Raw genomic sequence first — 27045 nt, 5'->3', positions numbered from 1 at the left:
AGATTTGTTTAATATAATCCTTTGCACGAGTTATATTCTCATGTTTTACTACTCAGTTTTAGCATATTATACTGCATTTTAACTTATTATTTATTCAAATTCCCTCTATTGTAGCCAATTTTGTTGTATTTTAACCAGTCACAGTTTTATGACGACCGATGTGGTCCTTTTCCTCGCTTTGATATGGTCGATTGACTAATCAAATAAAGTTGATATTGATATTGATTGATACTACTGTTGAGCCATGTACCACATATACTGTACCTGTGTGTTTTGTTTTTCTTGCCTAAATGTAGAACCTTCCCTTCTTTAATCCTTGAATTTCATTTCGTCAGAGAGCGCCCATTGTTCGAATTTTTATTGTGTAGGGGTTTTCTTTTATTGTGGTGCCCGGAGTTCTGCGGGATTGGGTGGCACGTAAGTCAAATTTAAAAAATAAAATAAAAGGGCAGGACCCTTACCTTTTTGAAGATGGATGATGTCTGGGAAGTTGGAGAGGAGCCCCTGGTACAAGGAAAGGCTGTCCAACAGGAGGAACAAGTCGTTCTTGGGCTGCTCGGCAAACATCTCCCCCACCACCTCGTAGGTCTTCCCCGTGTGGGAGATGGCGTTGTTGAGGGCATCGAAGCTGTAGGGTGGGTCCATCTGGAAAGCTTGGCTGAGGGCTTGGAAAGCATTGCCCAGTTTTTGGAACTCTTTGCGGAAGCCGCCAACGTGCTTCCTGGCCAGCTCCGAAGCCACGCCGGTCAACTGCAGGACGCTATCGTCCATCTTCTTGCTGAAGGCCTTGAAGGTGTCCACTCGGTCCTCCACGTCCTGCAGGTCTTGGTGCTCGCTTGGGATCTGGAGGGTTAGGAGGAAGCTAGCGCCCACCATCTCGTCCTTCTCCGCCCGGCGCTTTCCCATCTTCCACTGCTTGTTGTCCCCACAGCTGAGGAAGTGTTGGAACCCCTCGTACTGGGAGAGCACAGGATGGCTGGTCATGTGGTCCATCCACAGGATCAGCCTCCGCTTGCGCTTCTCGATGAAGTCCTCCCCAAAGCGCCCCGTGGCTTGCTTCTCCGGCAGGTGGGGTACCGAGATGACGGTGAACTTGTGCAGCAGGCGGTTGTAGAGCCAGTCGAAGTGCTTGTAGCGCCGGTAGACCGGCGAGTTGCCGTTGCTGGGCGTCAGGCGGTAGGAGATGTAGCTCTTGATGCCTTTGAACTTGGTCTGTTTGGTGGGCTCCTCCACGGAGCAGAGGAACGGGTGTGGGCTGGCTCTCCACTGCGGGCCTTTCGAGCCCATATCGATGTAGTAGGCCTCGGAGATCTTGCCCATCATGGGCACATCGCCCAAAACGAAGGCCTCCACTCCGGAGCGGACAAAGCTGGAGAAACGGTTGAGGTTCCGGCTCACCACGCTTCCTCTCTTGGAAGAGCCGATGCTGTCCTGGCGCTCCAGAGACGGCTTCGCCCGACCGCCGACGTTGTTGGGGTGAGCGTAGGGCCTGGGGCAGGACAGGCGTGGTGAGGGGTGTCCGTTGCTCCCGGTCGCGCTCCTGGGTTCCTCCGCCACCGTGCTTTCATCGTCCCAATCGTCCCAGTCATCGTCGTCATCTTCGAAGCTGCCCTGGTGGGTAATGCCCGGGTTGGACGGCGGGACGTAGAAGGAGGAGCCGTTTCCAGGAGACCCAGCGGGACTGTTGGTGTAAGTGGAGGAGGACCGGGAGCGAAGGATCTCGACGTACGAGGCCGGGAACAGGCCCGTCTCCCCTCGAGAGTTGGTGCCTTGCAGCCAGCCGTCCAGCGACCTCTCTTTGAAAAGCACCAACTCTTCATTCTCGCGGATGCTGATCTCTTCCTTGTTCTCGCTCTGGAAATCGTAAAGCGCCCGAGCCCGGATTGCCATGGGGGTGTCCGGTGAGGCAGCCGGGTCTCTGCCCCCCCCCAACCCCTCCTGGGTGCTGTTGAAAAGGGGGCTTTCTGTCCCCAGGAAGCTAACAAGGCCTGCGGCAAAAATGTCTCGAAACGAAGAGCCAAAGGGGACTATGTCCAAAGAACAAAACCATCTGGTGTTTTCTGTTTTTATAGAAGGAGGTTTAAGACGGGGGCAGTTGCTTTCCCAATCAGCGGAGGGAGGTTAAGAACGGGGCAAAGCAAAGAGCATTTTTCTCAGGGTCGCAGACCTCAGGCGGGGAGCAGGCAAACCAGAAAAGGCTCATTACTGTAGCCGTATCTCAGGTCTCCTTGGAAATTACAGGTCAGAATTAAGCATCTCGATCCGAAGAGGTCTCCGTGTTCTAAATCTGTTTGGTCCACAATTAAGAAAACTGGTGGGTCTATTTTCTCTCTCTCTCTCTAAACATTAAAGAGAAATACAGGGCAATTCAGGATTTTTCAGCCTTTCAGCCCAAGTTTCTTTCTGGAAAAGGGGGAAAAAAGCAGGAAGAAAAGTCCCTGCTGTTATGAACCAGAAATGTTTTTGCAAGGCTGAATCATTAATAATCCCTGATGGATTTGGCTGGAAACCCACCAAGACTCCCGAAGGGTGGAGGAAAAAATGTTTGAAAAAGCTTACAAATCACTCCTCTCCATCCAGAGGTCACGCCTCGGTCCACACCACACAACAAAGTCCACGTGAATCTGTTGTCGTCTCTCTAAGGCAGCCCTTGTTTTTTTGTCCACGCCACGAAAAAGGAAGAGGTGGGGAGGGGGAGAAAAGGGGGGGAAAACAGCCCCCTAAATAGAAAGTTTTACCTCTTCGCAGGATCTGAGACTTTGGGACAAGAAAGAAGACCCCCAGCGTAAAACCAAGCAAAGAGTTCACCCACCGAGGTGTCCCCCTCTCAATCCACCGAAGAGCTTTCCGCAAACCGATTCAGATCCACCAGCCAAGCGTAAAATCCCTCGGGGCGCATTGAAGACGTCTCTTTTGTTGTTTTCGCTCTTTCTCTCTCGCTCGCTCGCTCTCCCTAGTCGATTTCCAGCCGTTTAGAAACCAGGACAGCGTTCAAAACAAATCGCCAACAGAGTAGATTTCAAGCAGAGTGGGTAGAAATCAGAAATCAAGAGGAGGGACGCGCGGAGCCGCTGCCCTGGAGACTGGGTTTCCGTGCGCCCGCTTGGCTTCGCCGCAAAGCCGCTTGCGCGAGGAAGAGGAGGAGGAGGGTGGAAGGCCAGGAGAGGAAGAAGGGACATCCATCCACCGCAGAGCTTGGAGAAGTCGGGAAGAAAGTTGGCAGGACCGGCAGGGAGACCAAAGAGGGGAGGCGGAGGAGACCCCCCCTCTTTTCTTCTTTTTTTTGGAGAGGCGCGCGGGGCCGACGGCTTGGCCGGGCAGGCAGGCTGTCCAACCGGTTCCACCGCAAGCGCTTCCGGGAGGGACGAGCGACAGCCGCGGGGACAACAGGACAGGGCGCCGGCGGAGTCCCTCCTCCGGTGGCGCCGGGCTGGCCGAGGCACCTGACGCGATCCGGGGCTCCCTCGAGCGCAGCCAAACGGTTCTTCGCCCGCAGAGGACCGCGCGGCAGCGTTGCGCTGCAACGAGGCCGGCCAACCTCGCGACCCGCTCGCTGGGGCGCAACGCCTCTCCGCAGGGATGACAAGGGGGGAGATTCCTCCGTGCGTCCCCGGGCAGCGGCAGCAGCCGGGTCTCCCGGGCCGAGGGCGGCGCGCAGACGGTCAACCCCTTCCGTAGGGTAACCAAACCACAAGGTTTTGCCTCCGCGCTCCCGAGCGCAGCTCAGCCGCCGGGCCGTTCCATGACGCACGGGCGGCGCGCAGCTGCTGCAGCTGCGAACTTTTTTTTTGCCAAAGCCGCCGGGCGCAAAAGCGACCCGCGGAGGACGCAGCAGGCGGGTGGGGGCCGACCTGCGGCCGCCCTCTATTGGCAGCCGCCGTGGGCGCCGCCTTGACGCTCCGGCTCGGTCCTGGCACGGCCAGCCGGCCCCCTTTAAACCCTGCGCGGCCGGGATTGGGAAGGGCGACCGGCGAGTCCAGCCCTTTTCTCTATGTCAGTGTTTCCCACAAGATCATATGCTGCAACGTCCTGCGACTACTTCAGCTTCAACCACAACAACACAAGAGCACACAACAGATTTAAACTTAATATTAACCGCTCCAAACTTGACTGTAAAAAATATGACTTCAGTAACCGAGTTGTCGAAGCGTGGAACTCATTACCGGACTCCATAGTGTCATCCCCAAACCCCCAACGCTTTACCCTTAGATTATCTACGGTTGACCTCTCCAGATTCCTAAGAGGTCAGTAAGGGGCGAGTACAAGTGCACTAGAGTGCCTTCCGTCCCCTGTCCTATTGCTCTCCTATATCTCCTATACCTTTCTTCTATTCCTATATCTCTTCTTCTATTCTTTCATTGATGTGTTCTATTACTATATCTTCTTTTCTATTCTTTCTTAGATATATTTTACTATGAGTATCTCCTCTAAAACCTTCATCATGTATTTTACTATGTGTATATAGATATATACCCACTAAAACCCTCACTGTGTATTGGACAAAATAAATAAATAAAAATAAATTTTAAAAAAATAAACCTTGGCAACTTGAAGATATCTGGGGTTCAACTCCTGGGGAATTCTGGGAGTTGAAGTCCAGATATCTTCAAGTTACCAAAGGTTGGGAAACACTGCTCTATCTTGCTTTCACCTCTCCGCAGAGAAAGCATCATCGTGCGTGGATTTGGGGGGAGCTCGGGTGGTGGTTGAATGCCAACTATCTGAAATATTACCCGGAGTGTGTTTCTTTTTAATTTCATTTTTCTCCTCCATGCATCATAGAGTTACATCACCATAAACAAAACATAGTAGAAAATCACCAAAAATTACATTGCGTTGGCTTCAGTCTAAATCTTTACTATTTAAATTTTTGCTATTTACTAAAAACTTTAACCTTAGATCGCCTACAGTTGACCTCTCCCCGTTTCTAAGAGGTCTGTAAGGGGCGTGTATAAGTGCACCCTTGTGCCTATTGTCCCTGTCCTACTGTGTTTGTTTGTTTGTTTGTTTATTTATTTACTTATTTACTTACTTACTCAATATTTATGCCGCCCTTCTCCTTAGACTCAGGGCGGCTTACAACATGTTACCAATAGCACTTTTTAACAGAGCCAGCCTATTGCCCCCACAATCCGGGTCCTCATTTTACCCACCTTAGAAAGAAGGAAGGAATATTTATTTATTCAATATTTTTTTTATGCTGCCCTTCTCCTTAGACTCAGGGTGGCTTACAACATGTTAGCAAAAGCACTTTTTAAAAACAGAGCCAGCCTATGGCCCCCACAATCCGGGTCCTCACTGGACCCACCTCGGAAGGATGGAAGGTTGAGTCAACGGTGATGAGATTTGAACCGCTGACCTACAGATCTACAGTCAGCTTCAATGGCCTGCAGTACAGCACTCTACCTGCTGCGCCACCCCGGTTCCTTGGATTTGTGCAAATTAGCAATAGCATTTATCGTTTAATAATAATAATAATAATAATAATAATAATAATAATAATAAGAAGAAGAAGAAGAAGAAGAAGAAGAAGAAGAAGAAGAAGAAGAAGTAGTCTGAGTCAACCTTGAGCCGGTGATGAGATTTGAACCGCTGACCTTCAGGTGTACAGTCAGCTTCAGTGGCTTACAGTACAGCACTCTACCTGCTGCGCCACCCTGGCTTTATTTATTTATTTGATTTTTATGCTGCCCTTTTCCTTGGACTTATGTTAGCAATAGCACTTTTTTAACAGAGCTAGGCTATAATTACTTTTACTTACGTGAAAGCATTCCGCCCTCCCCAGGTGGGTCACCCTCTAGGGAGGCACAGCATGCCATGATTGTCACATCAGAATGAAATGACAGAGAGAAAGTTTTCTCGATGGGAGGACGACCTCAAATAGATCAAGGTCTCTCCTATTTATTGTGTTTTCACAGTTCTGACATCTGGTACAGAATAACCAATTGCGAACGCCACATACATTAAACCATTCTCCAGCAACTATTTACTTTTGTACCTTATAAGGCAAGCTTCTCAGAAGCTACATTCCTTGCTTTTTCCCTTGATTGTGTGATTGCAAAGGAATGTCAGTAATGCATCCTTATATGGAAGTTCTATAGGTTTTATACCAAGTCCATACATGGTCTGCAGCTTGCTTACTGAGCCTAGACTTTGTTGCCTTTCCATAGAGGAAGAATTAAGATTTTATTCAGCACATAATTTAGGCTTAAAACATCACTCTGCAGCAATATTTTATTTCCAAATTTCAATGCTTAAAAATCTATGATTACAACACTTATGTTTATACAAACTACTATCCTATATAAGTTTGGCAAATACATAATAATAATAATAATAATAATAATAATAACAACAACAACAACAACAACAACAACAATAATCATTGTGATTGTGATTGTGGAGAAAAAGAAAGTATGGATCATCGACATCGCAGTCCCAGGGGACAGCAGAATTGAGGAGAAGCACCTAGAGAAATTAGTGAAATACGAAGATCTAAAAATCGAGCTGCAACGACTCTGGCATAAGCCAGTGAAGGTGGTCCCAGTGGTACTTGGCACGCTGGGCACAGTGCCAAAGGATCTCAGCGGACATTTGAAAACCATCGGAATTGACAAAATCTCCATCTTTTCTTTTCTTCCTTCCTTTCCTTTTCGTCTTTCCTCCTTCCTTTTCTCCTTCCTTCCTTCCTCAAACGATGACCCAGATTGTTGGGGGCAAGAGGCAGATTCTGTAAACCGCTTAGAGAGGGCTGTTAAAGCACTAGGAAGCGGTATATAAGTCTAAGTGCTATTGCTATTCCTTCCTTCCCTTTTTTTCCTTCTCTCCTTCCTTTTCTTTCTTCCTTTCCTTCTTTCCTCCTTCCTTCCTTCCTCAAATGAGGGCCCAGATTGTTGGAGACAACAGGCTGATATTGTAAACCGCTTAGGGAGAGCGGTTAAAGCACTAGGAAGCAGTATATAAGTCTAAATGCTATTGCTATTCCTTCTTTCCCTTTCCTTCTTCCCTTTTCTTTCTTCTTTCTTCCTTCCCTTTCCTTCTGTCCTTTCTTGTCTGCTTCCTTCCTTCCTCAAATGAGGGCCCAGATTGTTGGAGACAACAGGCTGATACTGTAAACCACTTAGGGAGGGCTGTTAAAACACTAGGAAGCAGTATATAAGTCTAAGGGTATTACTATTCCTTCTTTCCCTTTCCTTCTTCCCTTTTCTTTCTTCTTTCTTCCTTCCCTTTCCTTCTTTCCTTTCTTGTCTGCTTCCTTCCTTCCTTCCTCAAATGAGGGCCCAGATTGTTGGAGACAACAGGCTGATATTGTAAACCGCTTAGGGAGAGCGGTTAAAGCACTAGGAAGCAGTATATAAGTCTAAGGGTATTACTATTCCTTCTTTCCCTTTCCTTCTTTCCTTTTCTTTCTTCTTTCTTCCTTCCCTTTCCTTCTTTCCTTTCTTGTCTGCTTCCTTCCTTCCTTCCTCAAACGAGGACCCAGATTGTTGGAAACAAGAGGCTGATACTGTGAAGCAGTATATAAGTCTAAAGGCTATTACTATTTGTGCAATTCAACTGCTTTATGAGGGGTGGACTTCAACTCCCAGAATTCCTCAGCAAGCCAAGCCAAGCCAGGAACCCAAGCAAAGCGGGCTGGGGAATTCTGGGAGTTGAAGTCCACCCCTCTTAAAGCAGCCATGTTGCACAAAACACTAGTTAAAAACAAAATTGGAAAGCTTGGATTGCAAGCCACATTTCAGGGTGGTTAGGCACCCACAACACACAACCTCGAAGAAGAGGATGCTGGGTGAAAGGAAGGGGAAAGCTCTAGTTTAGCCCCGCCCCTTGATCGCGCAGGCCTCCAAACGGCGGCTTCCAAACGAAGCCAGGTGGAGGTTGCTGCCATTTAAAACCGCGCGCATGCGCCGCTCGCAAGTTCCGAGCGGAGGGAGGACGGCCGAGAGAGAAAGGCGAAGAAGGAAAAAGGCCTTTCCGGAAGCTCCGCCCCCTTTCGCGCCGGCGAGTGACGCCATGGCGGAAGAGGCGGGACGGAAAGTGCGCATCCGTTGGCCGCGCGCTCTCTGGGAAGGCGAGTCCGCGGGTTCGAATCCCGTTGGGAAGCGAGCGAGACTGGGTCGGGTAAGCGCCGATGGGTGGGGATGACCTCCGGGCGGGGTTTTTTTGTCTCCTCCTTTCCCTCCCTGGTCCTGGTTCCCGGGTTGGGGCAATAAAAACGATGATAATTTAAAAAAAAAAAAAAAAACACACCAGTTCCCTGGCCATGTACAGAGTGCATTGAAAGCCGACTTCTGAGATGGGAGTGTGTGTGGGGAGGGGGCAGTTATCCTCTTCCCTCCCTCTTTGGAATCCTCTCTGTTCTTCCTACCCTTGCAAGGAAAGATGGGGACTACAGTTCCCATCCTGGCTGGGGATGATGGGTATTGCTGCCCCCATCCCTCTTTTTTTTGGGGGGGGGAGTGCCAAAGCTGCCCCCAATTGACTTTGCTGGTTGGAAGCTGGCTGGCTCTGGAAGATGCTGCAAACTGATGTCCATGCATTCCTGGTTGCTAAGCAACCCAAATTTTGATCTCTATAGTAGTGTTTCCCAACCTTGGCAACTTGAAGATAGCAGGACTTCAACTCCCAGAATTCCCTAGCCAGCATTCGCTGGCTGGGGGATTCTGGGAGTTGAAGTCCAACTATCTTCAAGCTGCCAAGGTTGGGAAACACTGTCCCATACTATACCGTTATTCTTTCCTATATTTATTCTACTCTTTCATTGATATACTTTATTCCTATTTCTCCTCTTTTCTTCTTTCTTAGATATATTTTTCTATGAGTATATCCTCAATAGAATAGAATAGAATAGAATTTTATTGGCCAAGTGTGATTGGACACACAAGGAATTTGTCTTGGGGAATTTGTAGAAGGAGAAGAGGAGGAGGAGGAAGAAGAAGAGGAAGAAGAAGAAGAAGAATTTTATTGACCAAGTGTGATTGGATACACAAGGAATTTGTCTTTGGTGCATATGCTCTCAGTGTACATAAGATAAAAGATACCTTTGTTAAGAATCATGTGGCACAACACTTAATGATTATCATAGGGGTCAAATAAGCAATGAAGTAACAGTCAATATTAATAAAAATCAACAACCTTCATTATATATTTACTATATGTATACCCAATACAACCCTCATTGTGTAATGGACAAAATCAATCAATCAATCAATAAATGCAGCATCCTGGGGAAATCTTACAAGACGGTTGTAAGTACAAGGAGCAACTTCACTTGATACAATCACTCAATGGGTGACACATGTTCAAAATACATATTTTAGCTGCCCCGAGTCTTCGGAGAAGGGCGGCATACAAAATCTAATAAATTGAATTGGAGATAAGGAGAAGGGCGGCATAAAAATCTAACAAATAAGGAATAAAATAAAGAAAAATATTTTGCACGCGGCTGCTCCAGTGCCAGTCCTTCAGGCACCGCCATCTTGCTTTCTTGAACCTTTGGTCTTTTTTTTTTGCTCCCTGTGCATGCTTGAAAGCAGAAAATCGCCGAAATCTCATACTTGTGCGCCTCCCCTCGTGAGATTCCGGCGTGCCTTTGCTTCTTGCGCTGTTAACCTGCGATATTTTGTTCTATTCCTGCCTCCCTCCAGGCTGCCCCGGAGGAAGAATGGAGGAGCTGAGCCAGGCTCTGGCCTGCAACTTTGTCGTCTCGCAGGACCTGAACAGCCCCGCCGCTCCCCACCCGCGCCTGGCCCAATACAAGCCCAAGTACAGCTCCCTGGAGCAGGGCGAGAGACGCCGGCGGCTGCTGGAGTATCAGAAGACGTAAGAGAGCTTCCCCCGTGCCCTCCCCGCCAGGAGTAGGCTGCTACGGGTACAGAGGAGAACAGCGCATCGGTAGCGAAAGTTGCACCATGCGCTCAGCTTCTGTTCTCCTGCATGCGCAAGCGCGTCGCAGCGGGTTTTTGCTTCTACGGATGCACAGGAAGCAAAATCTAGCGAGCGAATGCGCACGAGAGAGTGATTTTGACATGTGTTTTGCTTCTGTGCAGAATGTATTGAAATTTAAATAAATAAAAAGCAGTTTAAACAAAAATTTATAAAGGGCAACTCAGACTAAAAAGGACCATAGCAATTAAAACATGACGTTGGGACTTAGTTACCGGTACTTTCTTCTTTCCTTCTCTATCCTCCCTCCATTTCCCTTCCTTCCTTCCCTCCCTCTTTCTTTCTCTCCTTCCATCCTTCCTTCTCACGGTCCTCCCTCCATTTTCCTTCCCTCCCTCTTTCCCCCTTTCCCTCCTTCTCTCTTTTTTTGAGATCCATCATAGCTTCAAACAATTTTTACGGGATCCGTCCTTTAGCGACGACTTCCTACATTCAAGGAAATCAAGCCCATTTTCCTTCCCAAGGAAACCCTTTCTGCAGAATAATAATAAAAATAAAAATAGCTTCTCTTTTGAAAAAAACAATCTTTATTAAATGTTTTTTTAAAAAGACATAAATATATACATATTTATACAATGTATAAATGTATACAAATGTATACAAAATAAACATACACCTAGCTCTACATAACATCAACATATAACAGCATAGACAAAAAGACATAAACCTGTAATATTAATATTTTTGTAGCGCTGCATACCATTATATCGATAGTACCATTGGTTCTTCAACTTATCTCTCTTAAATGATTCCTTAATTTTGTTCCACTTATCGACGTCATTATCTTATTCATTGGTTAAAAATCTATGTATTTTCTTTATATTTATCTGTTAAAATGTATCTTGCATTTTATTTTGGTGTTTCTCATTCATTGTTTTATTTGGTTTTTGCAATCTAACCAATTATACCATTTATAAGATTCCATTTCTTCCTTAGCTTGTAGATCAATAGTCAGTTTATTCATTTCTCTGCAGAGCTTCTAAACGTTGAGCTCACCTCCTTACTGTCCCTTTAACGCATTTCTTCCCATGTAGGGTTAAACTTAATTTTAGTTCTCTCTCTCTCTGTCTCTCTCTCTGTGTCTCTCTCTCCCCCCCCCCTCTCTCTCTGTCTCTCTGTCTCTCTCTGTGTGTCTGTGTGTGTGTCTCTCTCTCCCTCTCTCTCTCTCTAGTAAGCGGCTGGACTATATAAACCATGCCAGAAGGCTCGCAGAGGACGACTGGACTTACACAGAGGAGGAAGAGGAGAAGGAGAAGAAGGAGGGAGAGACAGACAAGGCTGATGGAGATAATGAAGACATGGAGCTAGACATTGTGAAGAAGCTACCCAAACGATATGCCAACCAGGTAAGCCGGAGAAAACGTTCCCTTCTTTTCTTTTTCATTGTTGTCATTTTATGTGTGAGTGGTCTAGAATAAGAATAAGAAACAGGTTATTGCAAGAGATGGGTGATTGCGATATTTCTTTCGTTCAGCAAAGTCATTGATGCCTCCAAAAGGTTCCTAAGAAAACCTAGGAAATAGAAGTTGGGTTTTTACAGCGGCATCGTTCCGTAGCTGACAGTGGAATAAATAAATCAAAACGTTGTCAAAATGTAAAGTTGATAGAAGTGGTGAAACAGCCTGCAAGGTGGCCCAATAATTTTGTTTCTAGTTGTTGCAGTTTTTTTCTTCCCTTTTATTTATTTCTTTATTATTATTATTTATTAATCTAACTTATAGGCCGCCCAACTCCTTCCGGATTCTGGGCGGTGTGCAACATCTAAAAACAATATAAAAAGACTGTTTAAAACCCGTAAAATAGCCTTTAAAGTAACACACGCATTGAATGGTTTTTTTTAAAGAAAAGTAAACAAAACAGCAAAAACAAAGAAACAGGAAAGAAATACTTCTTCGTACCTAAAATAAACTTTACGTTAGAGCAGAAAGTGGAAAGTCTTAATTTTTTGATGTAATCATATTTTCACATGCAGGTTTTTTTTTTAAAAAAATCTTGGTTTGATACAATAAAACAACTGGGGTTTGGTTTTGTTTTTTAAATCTCGAGAAGGGCGGCATAGAAATCTAAATAAATAAATATTTTCCATACGCCTTACACAATACTTTGGCAACTTTGTGTTACATTGTTCTTCAAACTTTAAAATAATGATAAGATCCCACAGAGAAAGAGAAATATTGGTGTCTAAACATTTTCTGTGTGTTTATAAACGCAGTCATGAAAATAAATAATAATCAGCTTGTGAAAATCCTGGGAGTTTTTCCCCCACGCTGAATTCCTTCTTTCCTAAAGACTTTTAAATGATTTTCAGATAGTCTAAATTCTTAAAAAAAAAACACCATGGAATGAACAACTATCAGACCTAAAATTATTTATAATTTTCCTTCCTGTTTTTATTTCTGTTGATCAGATGGGTAATCAAACTTCTAAACAAAATTATTCCCCAGGAAAACAGAGACTCGGTTCTCCGTAGTCACTTTCTATCCTGAAAAGGACCTTGCATTTCAGAAAAATTTCCTAGAGAGTTTATTTCCTGTTGTTCATTTTTTTAAAATACATATATTCATGTTTTATTCAAAGTTTTAACAAGAGTAGTAAGAAGTAAGACAAACTAAAGTAGAACGAGAAAAAAAGGGAGGAATAAAAGAAAAAGTAAAAGGTGGAAAAAAGGACAGAAAAGAAAAGTAGAAAGAAGAAAATATTTAAAAATATGCACAATAAATAACACAGTACCACCAGAAAACTTAATCAATGAAATAGTAAATAGTATAACTAACTTAGAAGTGTATATTCTTTCATTTCTTTTTCTTTTGTATTACTAATAATTTTTCCCTTTTCCTTTTGTATAAGTATAGAATATCTTAAAATATAAAAAAAAATAATTAATAAGTTTAATATTATAAATATAGAGTTGAATCTAACAAGAATGTAACTTACATGTGTGGCATTTCTGTTTTGAGCTGACTACAATTAGGTTTTTTATATTTCTGTATTAGTTAGACTTCTACGGCAAGCGGAGCAATGGTAGCTCCTTAAATGTTTAATGTTGTATGTGCTTGTCTGTCTTTTTGAAAATCAATAAAAATAGTTAGAAAAAAGAAAACTTAATCATAGACAAAATGTGCGTATTTATTGTGTGCAGAAATAAATACGCACACTTGTGTGTGTGTGTGCAGAATGGGACAGACTGACAATGGAGATCAAGGGACTAAATAATTCAGAATATTATGAAACCTGGAATAAATGTTATAATTGGACTGAAAGTAAAAATTAATGTTGTGTGATACAATGTGAAAGAACGCACGAAGAATAGAATTAAGTGAACCTTAAAATTTATATTCACAAAATAGATGCAGTGTAAGAGATAAGGTGTAGATCTGGTTAAAATTATTACGGTGTTTTAAAATGGAAAAAGTGAATAAATAAAATAAATTTAAAAATTTGTAAAGAACTGACTTCTGCACATCTTCAGAGGAGTTATAAGTACGATTATATTTTAACTAAAGTTGTATCAAGACTCATTTCTTTCTATAACCTATCCTTCCTTTTCATCAAAACTATAAATCACAAGTTCTGTTTTCCCCCCTTTTTGTCTGAAGTCCCTAAGGGGCTTCCAGTCGCGGATAAAATGTAGATATTTGTAGTTTCTTTGCGCAAACAAGTTTAGCCATTTCTGTAGATCCTGTCACCTTCATTACTGTAGTATTAATTATTTTGATGGCTAGGTTGCTCAGCAAGGCCATTCTTATCACTCCCCAGAAAATTATCTACCCAGGCAACCAAATCTTCTCATTAACTTCAAGGTCTCTTTGTTACACATATGGTTTCCTTTAATTTTTTTGTTTTGTTTTACAGAGGCTGCCCAAGGCTGCTTATTCATTTCATGTTCTTATTTCTTAATAACTCCCTAAGCTTTATATTCTTCAAGGTGAAAAAATAAGATGAGAAATAAGATGAGAAAAAGCCATCCAAAAGTTTCAAAGAAAACCCAGGTCTATGGAGATTCTGGATTCGAGATCGTAATCATCCCAAAGGTACTTTTTCAACAGGCAGTTGGACTTTCTGGTTTTTATTTTGGAAGACGTTTCACTTCTCCTCCAAGAACTGAAGAAGCTTAAAATGTCTTCAAAGACAAATTTAAAAAGCTCCGCTGCCTCTGAGAAAAAGCAACTTTGGGACAAAGAAAAGCCATGGTCACCCACGAGCACAAGCCAGGATGGGGTTGTTGTTTTTTTGAAAAAAGTTTATTAAATATTTACATTAAAATCACACAACTACAATACATATAATACAACACAACGTACACGAAAATTTAAATAGAGAAGAAGAAAAAGAGTGGGGAAAAAATAAGTGTAAAAGAAATTAAGAAAGAAAAAATAAAGCACTCTGCTTTATCAATTGCATTTTGATATCGTTATTTACATTTGAACTACTCTAGGAGTAGTAAATTTGGTGTGCAGCTTAAGTCTAGTTCTTTTATTACCTCGTTATACATCAATTACATATATACATTTCCAATTCTTCATAACATTTTATCATTCATATATCTATCCTTCAATGGTATAATGGTGCTGTATCTTAATATGTATAAATAATGTTTAAATTTATTACTTTTGAATTTGGTATTGAGGATGGGGTTTTAACTCACAGTGGGATCCATTGAAAAATTAAGCCTTGGCAGCTGATCTAATGTTAGGGAGGTGAAAGCTAGTTTGATCTTTGGTAAACAAAAGATTTGCCGATGAGGAGGTTCACTTCCTCAAACAGGTAAAAATAAGTAAAGATAATAAATAAGCATAAAATATTAGTCAATACAGTGTTCCCTCGATTTTCGCGGGTTCGAACTTCGCGAATAGCCTGTGCCACAGTTTTTCAAAAAATATTAATTAAAAAAATACTTTGCGGTTTTTTTCCCTATACCACGGTTTTTCCCACCCGATGACGTCATACTTCATCGGCAAACTAATAATTTTTGCAAATAAATAACAAAAAAAAAATTTATTGTTAATAAATAATTATGTTTATAAATATCAGGATCACTAAGTGCCTTATTCAATGGTGAGTACCAGTAATAATGGTGAGTAAATGGTTGTTAAGGGAATGGGAAATGGTAATTTAGGGGTTTAAAGTGTTTGTGATACTGTCCATAGCCAAAAATGGTGTATTTACTTCCGCATCTCTACTTCGCGGAAATTTGACTTTCGTGGGCGGTCTCGGAACGCATCCCCCATGAAAATCGAGGGAACACTGTATACCGTACCATAAAATAATCTTAAGGGTATAAATGTATGTACATATGTTTCATTTTTGCTTTTGGGTTGTATTTGGGGTTTTTTTCTGTATTTTTTAAAGTTTATAAAGGAATAACAATTATTTTTTTTAGAAAAAGAAATTAACTTCTATGGGTCTCGTTTGATGAAAGTCCAAGGAAGAATTGGGAAGAGGTCAGCCTTCTGGGAGACTCTTCAATATCCAACTTCTGAGTTGACTCCTCAAGATGTTGGTTTAGGATTGTTGATTCAGGAGTTGGGTTGGCCGAATCCTGTGTCTGGGCAGATGTCATGGGAATTGACAATCTGTTGTAGAATGTGTCATTGGTTGACCGGTTGGGGGATTTCAGATCTTGTAGATGTCAGGGGAGAACTGAAAATCTTGGGCATTCACGGCAAGCGCTCAAGAACTCACCTTCCGCTTCGTGTTTCTTCCTTGGGGTCAGATGGTGGCTCTTCTCCTTCTGGGTCTTTTGGTGGGTTTTTCAAACCCTCTGCACCCTCTGCCTCCTCTCCTCCACAGCTGATGCTGTCCGAGTGGCTGATTGATGTCCCCCCAGACCTGGACCAGGAGTGGCTCTTCGTGGTGTGTCCGACGGGGAAGAGAGCTCTTGTGGTGGCCTCCAAGGTAAGGAACCAGGTGGAGAGCCAACCTGGCATTGAGGGTTGGGCGGTCCATGGGAAAATCCGGGTCATGTTCGGTCTTGGCCATGGAGACTTTGTGGGCAGCTCTGAGCCACTGCCGCTCAGCCTTTACCTACTACTTCAGATGGTTATGGGGGAGAAGATGAGACGTTGTGTAGGTCAACTTGTGTTTCTATGTGAAGAAGCAGGAGGTCATCCTCCTCTTCTTCTCTTAGTTCTCGTTTTTCCCTTCTTTCTTCCTTTTCCTCCTGTTCTCCTCCTCTTCCTCCTTCCTTTCCCCTTCTTCCTTCCTTCCTTCTCCTCCTCTTCTTTTTCCTTTCTCCTTTCTTCCTTCTCCTCTTTTTCCCTTCTCCTTTCTTTTCCTCCTCCTCTTCCTCCTTCCCTTCCCGCCTTTCTTTCTTCCTTCTACTCCTCCTTTTCCCCTTCTTCTTTCTTCCTTTTCCTCCTTTTCTCCTCCTACATTTCCCCTTCTTCTTCCTCCCTTCTCCTTCTCTTCTTTTCCTTTCTACTTCTTTCTTCCTCCTCCTCCTCTTCTTTCCCTTCTCCTTCTTTCCTCCTTTTCCTCCTGTTCTTATCCCCTTCCTTTCCCTTTCTTCCTTCTGCCCCTCCTTTTCCCCTTCCTTCCTTCCTTCTCCTCCTCTTTTTTTCTTTCTCCTTCTTCCTTCTCCTCCTCCTCTTTTTCCCTTCTTTTTCCCTTTTCCTCCTGTTCTCATCCTCTTCCTCCTTCCTTTCCCTTCTTCTTTCTTCCTTTTCCTCCTGTTCTCCTCCTCCTTTTCCCCTTCTTCTTCCTCCCTTCTCCTCTTCTTTTCCTTTCTCCTTCCTTCTTTCTCTTTTTTCTTTTCTCCTTCTTTCTTCCTTCTCCTCCTCCTCTTTTTCCCTTCTTTTTCCCTTTTCCTCCCATTCTCATCTTCTTCTTCCTTCCTTTACCTTTCTTCTTCCTTCCTTCTCCTCTTTTTTTCCTTTCTCCTTCTTCCTTCCTTCTCCTTTTTCCTTTCTCTTTCTTCCTTCTCTTCTTTTTTCCTTTCTCCTTCTTTCTTCCTTCTCCTCCTTTTCCCTTCTTTTCCTCCTGTTCTCATCCTCTTCTTCCTTCCCTTTCTTCTTCCTTCCTTCTCCTCTTCTTTTTTCCTTTCTCTTCCTTCCTTCCTCCTCTCCCTCCTCTTCGTCCTCCCAAGCTTAAGCCAAGATGCCCAGGTCAAATGAATCCCTTGCCCCGGGAAAAACACACACGCGCACACCCCCTGTTCTCAGTTTTCTCGCTCGCTTTTCGTCCTTCCAGGGCTCCACGGCAGCCTACACCAAAAGCGGCTTCTGCGTCAATCGGTTCCCTTCCCTTCTGCCTGGCGGGAACCGGCAAAATTCAGCCACCGGGAAAGGTGAGTTCCCAATTCTTTTCTCCTGGTGAGAAACAAATCAACACAGCCAGCTGTTGCACAACCTCGCCGATTTGTGATCCAGTCATTTTTAAAAAAAATATATTTTTATTAAATTTTATTACAACAAACAAACAAAAATACTTAAAGAAAAAGTGCCCAACACCAATAAAACCCCACCACCATTTAGGGGGTTAAATTATTTGCAATAAGTTTCAATTTCTTCCTTAGCTCCGGTTTACATTTCTTTACATACAAAAAGTGATTGGAATTTATTTTTCACATTGTCGTCATAAATTCTACTTAAGATGTAATTTTTCACCTTATTCCATCGTGCCATCAGCTTCTCCAATTTATTTTCATCAAAGTTATTTAATCTTACTTCCATAATTTCGAAGTGGATGTGGTCCACCATGTACCAGTACCAATTCTGGATTGTCCATTTATTGCTGTCCTTCCACCCTAATACCACTACTGCTTGAGCGCTTTCCAAAGCTGCTGTTTTGATTTCTTTAAATTCTCGTAATTCCCCATATTTAACTAGTGTTGCTAATTCTTTCGTGATTATCCAATTAATGTTTAGCATATTATTTATTTCATTCTGTACTTCCTTCCAAAATTTTTGAGCTTCAACGCATTCCCAGAGCACATGCATAAAGACTCCTTTTATTTGGCAACCATGCCAGCAATTTCCTTTCCCTTTCCTCTGGAAGTGTGCTAGTTTTACTGGCGTGAAATACCATTTATGTAAAATTTTCCTTCTCGCCTCTCTAATTCTTGTGTTCTTTATCTTATATATATTTTCTACTACTTCTTCCATCTCGCTTTCATTAATCCGTAATTCATTTTGCCAGTATCTTGTTAGGCCTTTAATCACTTCCTCTTCCACTTGTAATAACATGATCCGGTCAGAACTTAACACAAAGGCCGATCTCGGTTGCTGTTCCTTACAGAATACACCATCCTGGACTGCATATACAACGAGGTGCAGCAGACCTACTACATCCTAGACGTGATGTGTTGGAGGGGACACCCTGTTTATGACTGCCAGGTAACTACGGCCGAGCTCACACCCACTAGGTCAGTGATTTTGAACCTATGGCATGGGTTCCACGGGTGGCACGCAGAGCCACATCTGCTGGCACGCGAGCCGTTGCCCTAGCTCAGCTCCAACGGGCATGTGTGTGCTGGCCAGCTGGTTTTTGGCGCGCACAGAGGCCCAGGGAGGGCGTTTTTGGCTTCCAGAGAGCCTCCGGGAGGATGGGGGAGGGCGTTTTTATCTTCTGAACCGGCAGAACCTCCTCATCGGTCTTCCTTGGAGGTCAGCCTTTCCGCAGAAGGAGGCTACGGAGCTACTGAGGCTGGGCCCACAGCTTCTGCTGCCCTCTCCTTCAGCTCAGCAGATGCTTGAGCAGGTGTTTTACAGGTGCAGGCCAAAGCCCAAGATACCTTCTTGAACCAAGAGCCCTCTGTAGGCCCGGTGTGTGCGGATGACCCTGGGGGAGGAAGAAAAGGCCTTCCCTTCACACCTCTGGGTCTCCTTTTTCTCTCCTTCCTTCTCCAGACAGATTTCAGATTCTTCTGGCTGCATTCCAAAATGGAAGAGGAGATGGAATTGTCGGAGAAAAGCAGACTTAACCCAGTGAGCCATTTTTATTTTTAATTTTAATTTGACCAAAATGTGGAAGCTGGTTGGATTTTTAAAAAGTGAGGCCTCGATGTTTAAAAAAAAAAAAATCAAATAACAGATTTTTTTTAAAAAAAACATTAAAATATGTCAAGTTTTGATTGATTTGAACATGTTCAAACATTATGATGCCAAAAAGTCAAGGGTTTCCATTTTTTTGTCCACCCCCTGTAGACTGCCTCTAGGCCTGGAGGCTCCATTTCCCATTCATCCATCAAACAAGGCCGAGGCCGCGTGTGCGCTGACCTTTTGTTTTTGGGCTCCTTTCTCAGTATAGGTTCGTGGGCCTCAAGAGCTACTCCTGCAATACAACCAGCCTGTGTGAGGCTCTGGCCATGAACTTCCCCTTCGAGGTGAGTCAGCCTGGTTGGCGTGAATGCTTCTCTTAACGTCGTCTGTTCTGCCCCCAGTTATGAATGTAAGCAAGCAAACAAGTTTGGACGAACTTAATTTAATCAATAAATCACTACTAACTGGCTTAGTAGTGGAGGCACACACACAAATCTAAAAGCAATCTTTTATTACGAAAAAACCCTCAGCTGCTAATTAATAGCATTTACAGCCTGGTGAGGATTGAACTGCTAGCAGTGGGCAAAGTTAGGGAAGGAAAGAAAGAAGGAAGGAAAGAAAGAAGGAAAGAAAGAAGGAAGGAAAGAAAGGAAAGGAGGGAAGAAAGAAAGAAAGAAAGAAAGAAAGAAAGAAAGAAAGAAAGAAAGAAAGAAAGAAAGAAAGAAAGAAAGAAAAAAAATAGCATTAGCTAACAACTCACTCACTATTTGGGTATTCGCTATTTGCCTCCAGAAGTTGTGGCTCCTCCCTCATTGGAGTTTTTTTTAAGGAAGAGCTGGATAGCCATTTGTCTGGATTGGTTTAAGATCTCCCACTCAAGCAGCGGGTTGGACTAGAAGACCTCCAAGGTCCCTTCCACCAACTTCTGAATTCTTCTTTAGTAAAAATCACTCTCTGACCGCAATAGGCTTCATCAAAGGGTAGAGCTCCCCCTGCTGGGCTTTCCATACAAACACAGCTCCCCTAGTGGCAAAAGACAGGCAAAACTACTAGAAGTTCCCCCCTTTTTAGAATAGAATAGAATTCTTTATTGGCCAAGTGTGACTGGACACACAAGGAATTTGTCTTTGGTGCAGATGCTCTCAGTGCACATAAAAGAAAATTTACCTTTGGAATGGAATAGAAATAGAATAGAATAGAATAGAATTCTTTATTGGCCAAGTGTGATTGGACACACAAGGAATTTGTCTTTGGTGCAGATGCTCTCAGTGCACATAAAAGAAAAGAGACATTTGTATGGGATGGAATAGAAATAGAATAGAATAGAATTCTTTATTGGCCAAGTGTGATTGGACACACAAGGAATTTGTCTTTGGTGCAGATGCTCTCAGTGCACATAAAAGAAAATTTACCTTTGGAATGGAATAGAAATAGAATAGAATAGAATAGAATTCTTTATTGGCCAAGTGTGATTGGACACACAAGGAATTTGTCTTTGGTGCAGATGCTCTCAGTGCACATAAAAGAAAAGAGACATATGGGATGGAATAGAATAGAATAGAATAGAATAGAATTCTTTATTGGTCAAGTGTGACTGGACACACAAGGAATTTGTCTTTGGTGCAGATGCTCTCAGTGCACATAAAAGAAAAGAGACATTTGTATGGGATGGAATAGAAATAGAATAGAATAGAATAGAATTCTTTATTGGCCAAGTGTGACTGGACGCACAAGGAGTGCTCTCAGTGTACATAAAATATACATTTGCCTAGAATCACAGCGTTTCGGTTGCCATTTTGACTTTTTTGCCCTCTTTCCCATGGATGGCCGCACCTTCTCCTGAAGCGGACCCAGCTGTTTTCTTCCCGTTTCCTCCTTGTAGGTAGACGGGATCCTGTTCTACCACAAACAAACCCACTACAACCCCGGCAGCACGCCCTTAGTGGGTTGGCTGCGCCCTTACATGGTCTCCGACATCTTGGGCATCGTGGTGCCCAGCTGCCCTCTGACCTCCAAGCCCGGCTACGCAGGGCATCAGCTGCAGCAAATCATCGAGCACAAGAGGAACAAAAGCCAGCAGCCGGGCGCGGCCGATGAGCCTCCCTCGCAAGACGGGCGTTACGAACTGGAGCATTTGTCCACTCCCAAAGCGGAGGCACCTCAGCCTGTCTCATCTGACGGGGAGTGCCAGATGGACAAGTGATCGGAGACCACCAGGTGACCAAAATCGGTCGAGAATACAGATAGGAACCGCACAATATTTACATCTTCAACATTTTGGGTGGAAAAACACAATAGAGGCTGCCGTTTGCTCAGTTCGTTCTTAAATGAAAGTCAAATACATCCGTGTCCATCACTGGATTTCTGAACGAATTGGGAAGACGAGCTGGTACAAACCTGGGTTCAAATTCTCTCAAGTCACACACACACACTTACACACACACACACTTTGGATTGCGCTGGGTTTCACTGCTACCAGATTCCACGTTTGAAAGAAATGTGTAGTTTCAAAACACACAAAATACACACAAAAAGACACGGATTGTGCCATTTTGCATTGCAGGGAGGTTAGTTTTTCAATCTAGAGTCAATGGTGGTCCAGTGCAGGGTAAAAAGTCAAAAAAGTCAAGATGGCCACGGAGTGGCGGTGATTTATAGTGGGCGGAGCCTTGCTCGCAACCTGTGGCCGCCATCTTGACTTTTTTGACCATACCTTGCAGTCATCACTGCACAGATTGCATGTTAGGGAGCTACGGTGTGCGCCCTTCACATAAAAAAGGAAAGAAAATCCAGAATAGATTTTTTAAAAAGACACTTTTCACATTCTGAAGTCTTCGGGCTTCCCTCTTAATTCTACTGGTGTTGGGAATGTTGGTGTCGCGCTCCTGCGATTCACTAAATAAAAGAACTTTTGAAAGATCTGAAAGAAGTTTGGAAAACAATTCATCCTCTCTAACCAACTCTTCTAATCCTAATCGCCCTGGATTTCAGGTGATTTCATGGGCTAAGAAATTCAAAGTCATTAAAATTCATTGCTAGTCCAACACATGAACCAGGAATCCAAGTAAATTCTTCGTTTCGAACATTTTCTGATTCATTTCAAATATTTTGGTTCTTGATTTGTAGACTCTCTTATTCTTTCTTGATTTCAAGTTTCACATACTTCATGGTTCCAATTCGTTCCTGATTCTCCCCCATTTTTGAATCATTTTCCAATGCTTGTTTTCAAATATTTTCTGATTCCTGATTTAAATAATTCTTGATTCTCTCCTAATTCCTCAATGTTTTTTGTTCCTTTTAACTTCAGAGTTACAGCCTTGGCTGGAGAATTCTGGGAGTTGAAGTCCACAAGTCTTAAAAGTGGCCAGTGTTGGACACGCTGGCCAGGGAATTCTGGGAGTTGAAGTCCTCAAATCTTAAAAGTGGCCAATGTTGGACATGCTGGCTGGGGAATTCTGGGAGTTGAAGTCCACAAGTCTTAAAAGTGGCCAGTGTTGGACACGCTGGCCGGGGAATTCTGGGAGTTGAAGTCCTCAAATCTTAAAAGTGGCCAGTGTTGGACACGCTGGCTGGGGAATTCTGGGAGTTGAAGTCCACAAGTCTTAAAAGTGGCCAGTGTTGGACACTCTGGCTGGGGAATTCTGGGAGTTGAAGTCCACAAGTCTTAAAAGTGGCCAGTGTTGGACAACACTTGGCCTAAGCCATGTTAGAGCTGGACTTCACACTGTGGGACCTCTTGCATTTTTTGTGTGTGTTAAAGAGGCTCTTTGGAGAGCTGAAAATTCAGGCATCATTTTAAAAAAAATTCTTGAGTTTCTCGAATTCTCCCCGAGGTGTTTGGAGCGCTGAGAATTCAAGGTCCCTTGCGTGAGAAAGCCAAAAGTGTTTTGAAGCTGGGAAATTGGGTTAGCCTTGTGTCAAGGTTCCAGGTAACCTCCAAATTTAAATCGGAGTCCAAATCAAGGCATCCCTCAAAGTTCCAATGTATTTCCGGAGCCATCCTGGCCCCTACACGGAAGAGCCCGAATCTTCCCACCTAGTTAAAAATTTGCATCTTTTGTCCCCCACTCACAAACTTGTCACGTTGCCCACTCACATTGTGCCAGTGCGGCAAGTCCTCCTTCCGCTTCCGCCCAGGTGGTGGACATAGGATGGTCTTGAACTTCTCAAAAAAAATGCTTTGTGGCTGCATCTGCTCTCTCATGAAAATCACCCCCTCCCAAGTTCCCATCAACACCAGGCCTTCTACAAGCCGTTGATTTATCACCAACTTCTGCACCAAGTGGCCGTTTTCATCCAAAGCCAAATCCCAAGTATAGCTTTCGGGAGCAAAAATCTTCAAATATATACACTGCTCAAAAAAATAAAGGGAACCCTCAAAGGACACAACCTAGATCTGAATGAATGAAATATTCTCATGGAATACTTTGTTCCGTACAAAGTTGAATGTGCACAACAGCAGGTGGAATTGATTGTCAACCAGTGTTGCTTCCTAAGTGTACAGTTTGATTTCACAGAAGTTTGATTGACGTGGAGTCATATTGTGTTGTTTTAAGTGTTCCCTTTTTTTTTTTTTGAGCGGTGTATATATCATTCCTGGTCAACTCTCAGCAATAGATCCTGGCTTGCTAGGGTGATGATGTCCGTTTCAGGTCTCCTGCAGGCGAAAACATTTGGGGGAGACTTAAAAATCAATATTTGCACTCGGTTTCTTGGGATTCTAAGTGAGGAGAGGTCAATTTTGCCCAATCCGGCCCTTCTGCAACTTGATCTTTTGTATCCTGTCAGAAAATAGCCCTTTGTCACCCTTTATTAACTTTTCCTGCCATAAGGACTAGAAACTTCCCAAATGCAGACAGTTGGCTAACTATTTTCTAGTCCCTAAGAACTAGAAACTTACTTTTTTCCAAAGGAAGGAAATGGAGACCATCTCTCAACTACAACTTTCCTTATTTATTCTTTTTACATTTTTATTTTTTCAATACCAGAATGCCAGCAAACCTAAACATCTGCGGATTGCTCAGCAGAAAAAGAAAACACAAATTAAAACATTGCAAATAAAGAAATACATTGGAAGGATTCGAAGCCGCCTGCTCCCCTTCTCGAGAAACCTGTGGCTCGCGAGAAAGTCCTGAGTTTGAGCAAAAAGAAAAGAGGAGGGGCCAGGAAACCAACCCGGAGCTTAAAAAGTGCAACGGAGGTGCAAGTTTTAGAACTATAAATACGGCCGCGCGCAGCCTTGTCTCCAATTCTCTGAATAGCCCCAGGGTGGTTTTCAAGAGAAATGACATCATGGTTCAGGGGCCGATGCTGCACTCCGTAGTCAAAGCTCTCCATCTGCAGACAGTGGGCCCTTTTTAAAAAAAAATCCCCTCCTCCTCCTCCCTCCGGCCCTCTTTTCTCAGAAAGCCACATTTTCTTTGCCAAGAATGTAAGCGGCTGGCAACTCACCCGTGGCTGTGCAGCCAGAAAGCGACCTGGCCCAGGATTTTTTTGGGGGGGGGAGGAGATAATTCTGCACCCCTTTGCAAGCTAAAGAAGTATAACAAGCAGGAAGAGGGAGATGGTGATTAATAATAATAATAATAATAATCCAGGAGACAGCAGAATTGAGGAGAAGCAGCTAGAGAAATGAGTGAAATACGAAGATCTAAAAATCGAGCTGCAACGACTCTGCCATAAGCCCGTGAAAGTGGTCCCAGTGGTCCTTGGCACGCTGGGCGCAGGGCCAAAGGATCTCAGCGGACATTTGAAAACCATCAGAATTGAGACAATCTCCGTCTGTCAATTGCAAAAGGCTGCTTTACTGGGATCAGCAAACATAATTCGCCGCTACATCACGCAGTCCTAGGTGCTTGGGAAGCGCCCGACTGGTGATGAAATATGAAATCCAGCATAGTGATCTCGTTTGCTGTGTTGTACTGACATAATAATAATAATAATAATAATAATAATAATAATAATAATAATAACAACAACAACAACAACAATCAGCACTGGTGAGACCCCATTTGGAATACTGCGTCCAGTTCTGAAGACCTCACCTACAAAAAGTGATGGATAAAATTGAATGGGTCCAAAGACGGGTTACAAAAATGGTGGAAGGTCTTAAGCATAAAATGTATCAGGAAAGACTTCATGAACTCAATCTGTAGAGTCTGGAGGACAGAAGGGAAAGTGGGGACATGATCGAAACATTTAAATAGGTTAAAGAGTTAAATAAGGTTCAGGAGGGAAGTGTTTTTCATAGGAAAGTGAACACAAGAACAAGGGGGCACAATCTGAGGTTAGTTGGGGGAAAGATCAGGAGCAACGTGAGAAAATATTATTTCACTGAAAGAGTAGTAGATCCTTGGAACAAACTCCAGCAGACGAGGTTTGGTCAATCCACAGGAACTGAATTGAAACATGCCTGCGATAAACATAGATCCACTGTAAGATAAAATACAGGAAATAGTATAAGGGCAGACGAGATGGACCATGAGGTCTTTTTCTGCCGTCAACTTCTATGTTACTCAAGAAAACGGTCATCAAAAATATTTGTTTTATTTTATTTATTTGTCAAAATGTGTAATAGGTATGGTATAAACATAAACAAAAGCAAAGTAGGTATAGGTAAATTTGGACAATACGACAGAAAGAGCCCATAAAATCATCTGCTACAAAGTCCTTCCTGTCAACAACTACTTCAGCTTCAACGGCAACAACACCCGAGCTCACAACAGATAGAAACTTAAAGTAAACCGCTCTGCATCCTTCCCTTCTCCTTCCTTTTTTCCACTTCTTCTCTCCTTCTCCTCCCTTCTTCCTCTCAGCACTTCCCTCCTCCTTCCCCTCCCTCTACCCCTCCTTCCTCTTCTCTCCACATTCTTCCTTCCTTCCTCCTCCTCCTTCCTTCTGTCCCTCCTCCCCTCTTCCTTGGAAATCCTTTCTGTCTGCATCCTTTCCACCTCCTCCTTCTTCTCCCTTCTTCTTCCTCTCTTGGTACTTCCCTCCTCCTTCTTCTCCTTCTTCCCCTTTCCTCTCCTCCCCCACTATCCCTCTTCCCCTCCTTCCTCTCCTCTCCGCACTTCCTCTCTACATTCTTCCCTTCTCCCCTCTTCTTTCTTCTTCCTTTCTGTCTGCATCCTTCCCTCCTCCTCCTTCCCTTCTCCCTTCCTCGCCCACTCTCCTTCTTCCCCTCCCTCCTTCCTCTCTGCATTCCTCCCTCCTCTTCCTCCTCCTCCCCTCTTCTTTCTTCTTCCTTGGCTTCCTTTCTCTTTGCATCCTTTCCTTCCCTCCACTTCTTCCTCTCCTTCTCCTTCTTCCCCTCTCTCCTTCCTCTCCTCTCCGCATTCCTCCCTCCTCCTCCTCCTCCTCGGGCCCGCCTCTCAAACAGCCTCTCCGCCCCGCGGGCCCGCGAATGGGAGGCCGTTTCCCCAGGCTGTAGGGGCGTGTGTGTGTGTCTGTTGGGGGGGGGGGTTAAGCAGCCCCGGCGCCGGGAAGGGCTGGCCTCCCTCTCTCTCCCCGCTTCCTCTCTCTCTCTCTCTCTCTGCTTTTGAGGAATCAGCGCTGCGAGGAAGGCCGGGCAGCAGATCCGCCCGCCTGGGCGGAGGAAGAGGAGGAGGAAGGGGGGGCAGCCGAGCCAGCAGGAGCGGATCCATCCATTTCCTAATCCTTCTCAACAGAGAGAGGGAGAGGGAGAGAGAGAGAGAGAGAGAGACTCCACCTCCTCCTCTTCCTCCAGAAAGCAACAGTTCGAAGGAAAGTCTGCCTCAACCCCCCCCCTCCCCTTTCTCATTTCCTCCCCCTCCGGGAAGGGAGCCCAGACCGAATCCGGGGAGGTTTTGCGCTTGGAGACCAGCGGAGAAACTTCCTTCCGCAGCGCCCCCTCCCCAAGTTCTCTCTCTCTCTCTTTTTTCTGCAAGCGGGCGGGCTCCCCCTCTTCTTCCCCCCTTCTTCTTCCTCCTCCTCTTCTCCAACCCCCCCCCCCGATTATTTCCCCCTCCCCTCTTCCCTAGCTTTGGCTTTGCTCGGTGGGTCGAGAACCAAAGGAAGATTTTTTTTTTTCCCCTGCAACAATTTAGGCGATTTCTTGTTTGCTTGTTTTTTAAAATTGTTTCTTTGAAACCAGAACTGTTGC

General features: G+C 44.1%; 2 protein-coding genes across 2 annotated transcripts in view; one reads left to right on the top strand and one right to left on the bottom strand.

The window, feature by feature from the left end:
- The window catches only part of SNX33 (sorting nexin 33), a 13652-nt gene extending 10100 nt beyond the window's left edge, over positions 1 to 3552 (bottom strand). Inside the window, exon 1 of the mRNA XM_070763443.1 lies at positions 462 to 3552. Within this exon, the coding sequence (XP_070619544.1) occupies positions 462 to 1890 (1429 nt within the window). The 5' untranslated portion in view covers positions 1891 to 3552. The remainder of the gene's footprint in view (positions 1 to 461) is intronic.
- A 4374-nt stretch (positions 3553 to 7926) lies between these two features.
- SNUPN (snurportin 1) lies at positions 7927 to 21849 on the top strand. Its single transcript, XM_070763180.1, has 9 exons — positions 7927 to 8121; positions 9648 to 9822; positions 11117 to 11291; positions 15736 to 15840; positions 17134 to 17230; positions 18181 to 18278; positions 18792 to 18869; positions 19187 to 19267; positions 20806 to 21849. The coding sequence occupies exons 2-9, from the start codon at positions 9665 to 9667 to the stop codon at positions 21124 to 21126; spliced, it is 1113 nt and encodes a 370-aa protein (XP_070619281.1). The 5' UTR covers positions 7927 to 8121; positions 9648 to 9664; the 3' UTR covers positions 21127 to 21849.
- The last annotated feature ends 5196 nt before the right edge of the window (positions 21850 to 27045 follow it).

The sequence above is a fragment of the Erythrolamprus reginae genome, chromosome 10 (assembly GCF_031021105.1).
Source record: "Erythrolamprus reginae isolate rEryReg1 chromosome 10, rEryReg1.hap1, whole genome shotgun sequence".
Classification (NCBI taxonomy): domain Eukaryota; kingdom Metazoa; phylum Chordata; class Lepidosauria; order Squamata; family Dipsadidae; genus Erythrolamprus; species Erythrolamprus reginae.
This window is presented reverse-complemented; position numbering and strand designations above follow the sequence as displayed.

Bases quoted from the DNA above. Each gene is read 5' to 3' on its own strand.
- SNUPN (XM_070763180.1), top strand. From the start codon at position 9,665: ATGGAGGAGCTGAGCCAGGCTCTGGCCTGCAACTTTGTCGTCTCGCAG. The intron at 15,841-17,133 runs GTAAGGAACCAG...TCGTCCTTCCAG, and splicing joins CTCTTGTGGTGGCCTCCAAG to GGCTCCACGGCAGCCTACAC. The intron at 19,268-20,805 runs GTGAGTCAGCCT...TCCTCCTTGTAG, and splicing joins CCATGAACTTCCCCTTCGAG to GTAGACGGGATCCTGTTCTA.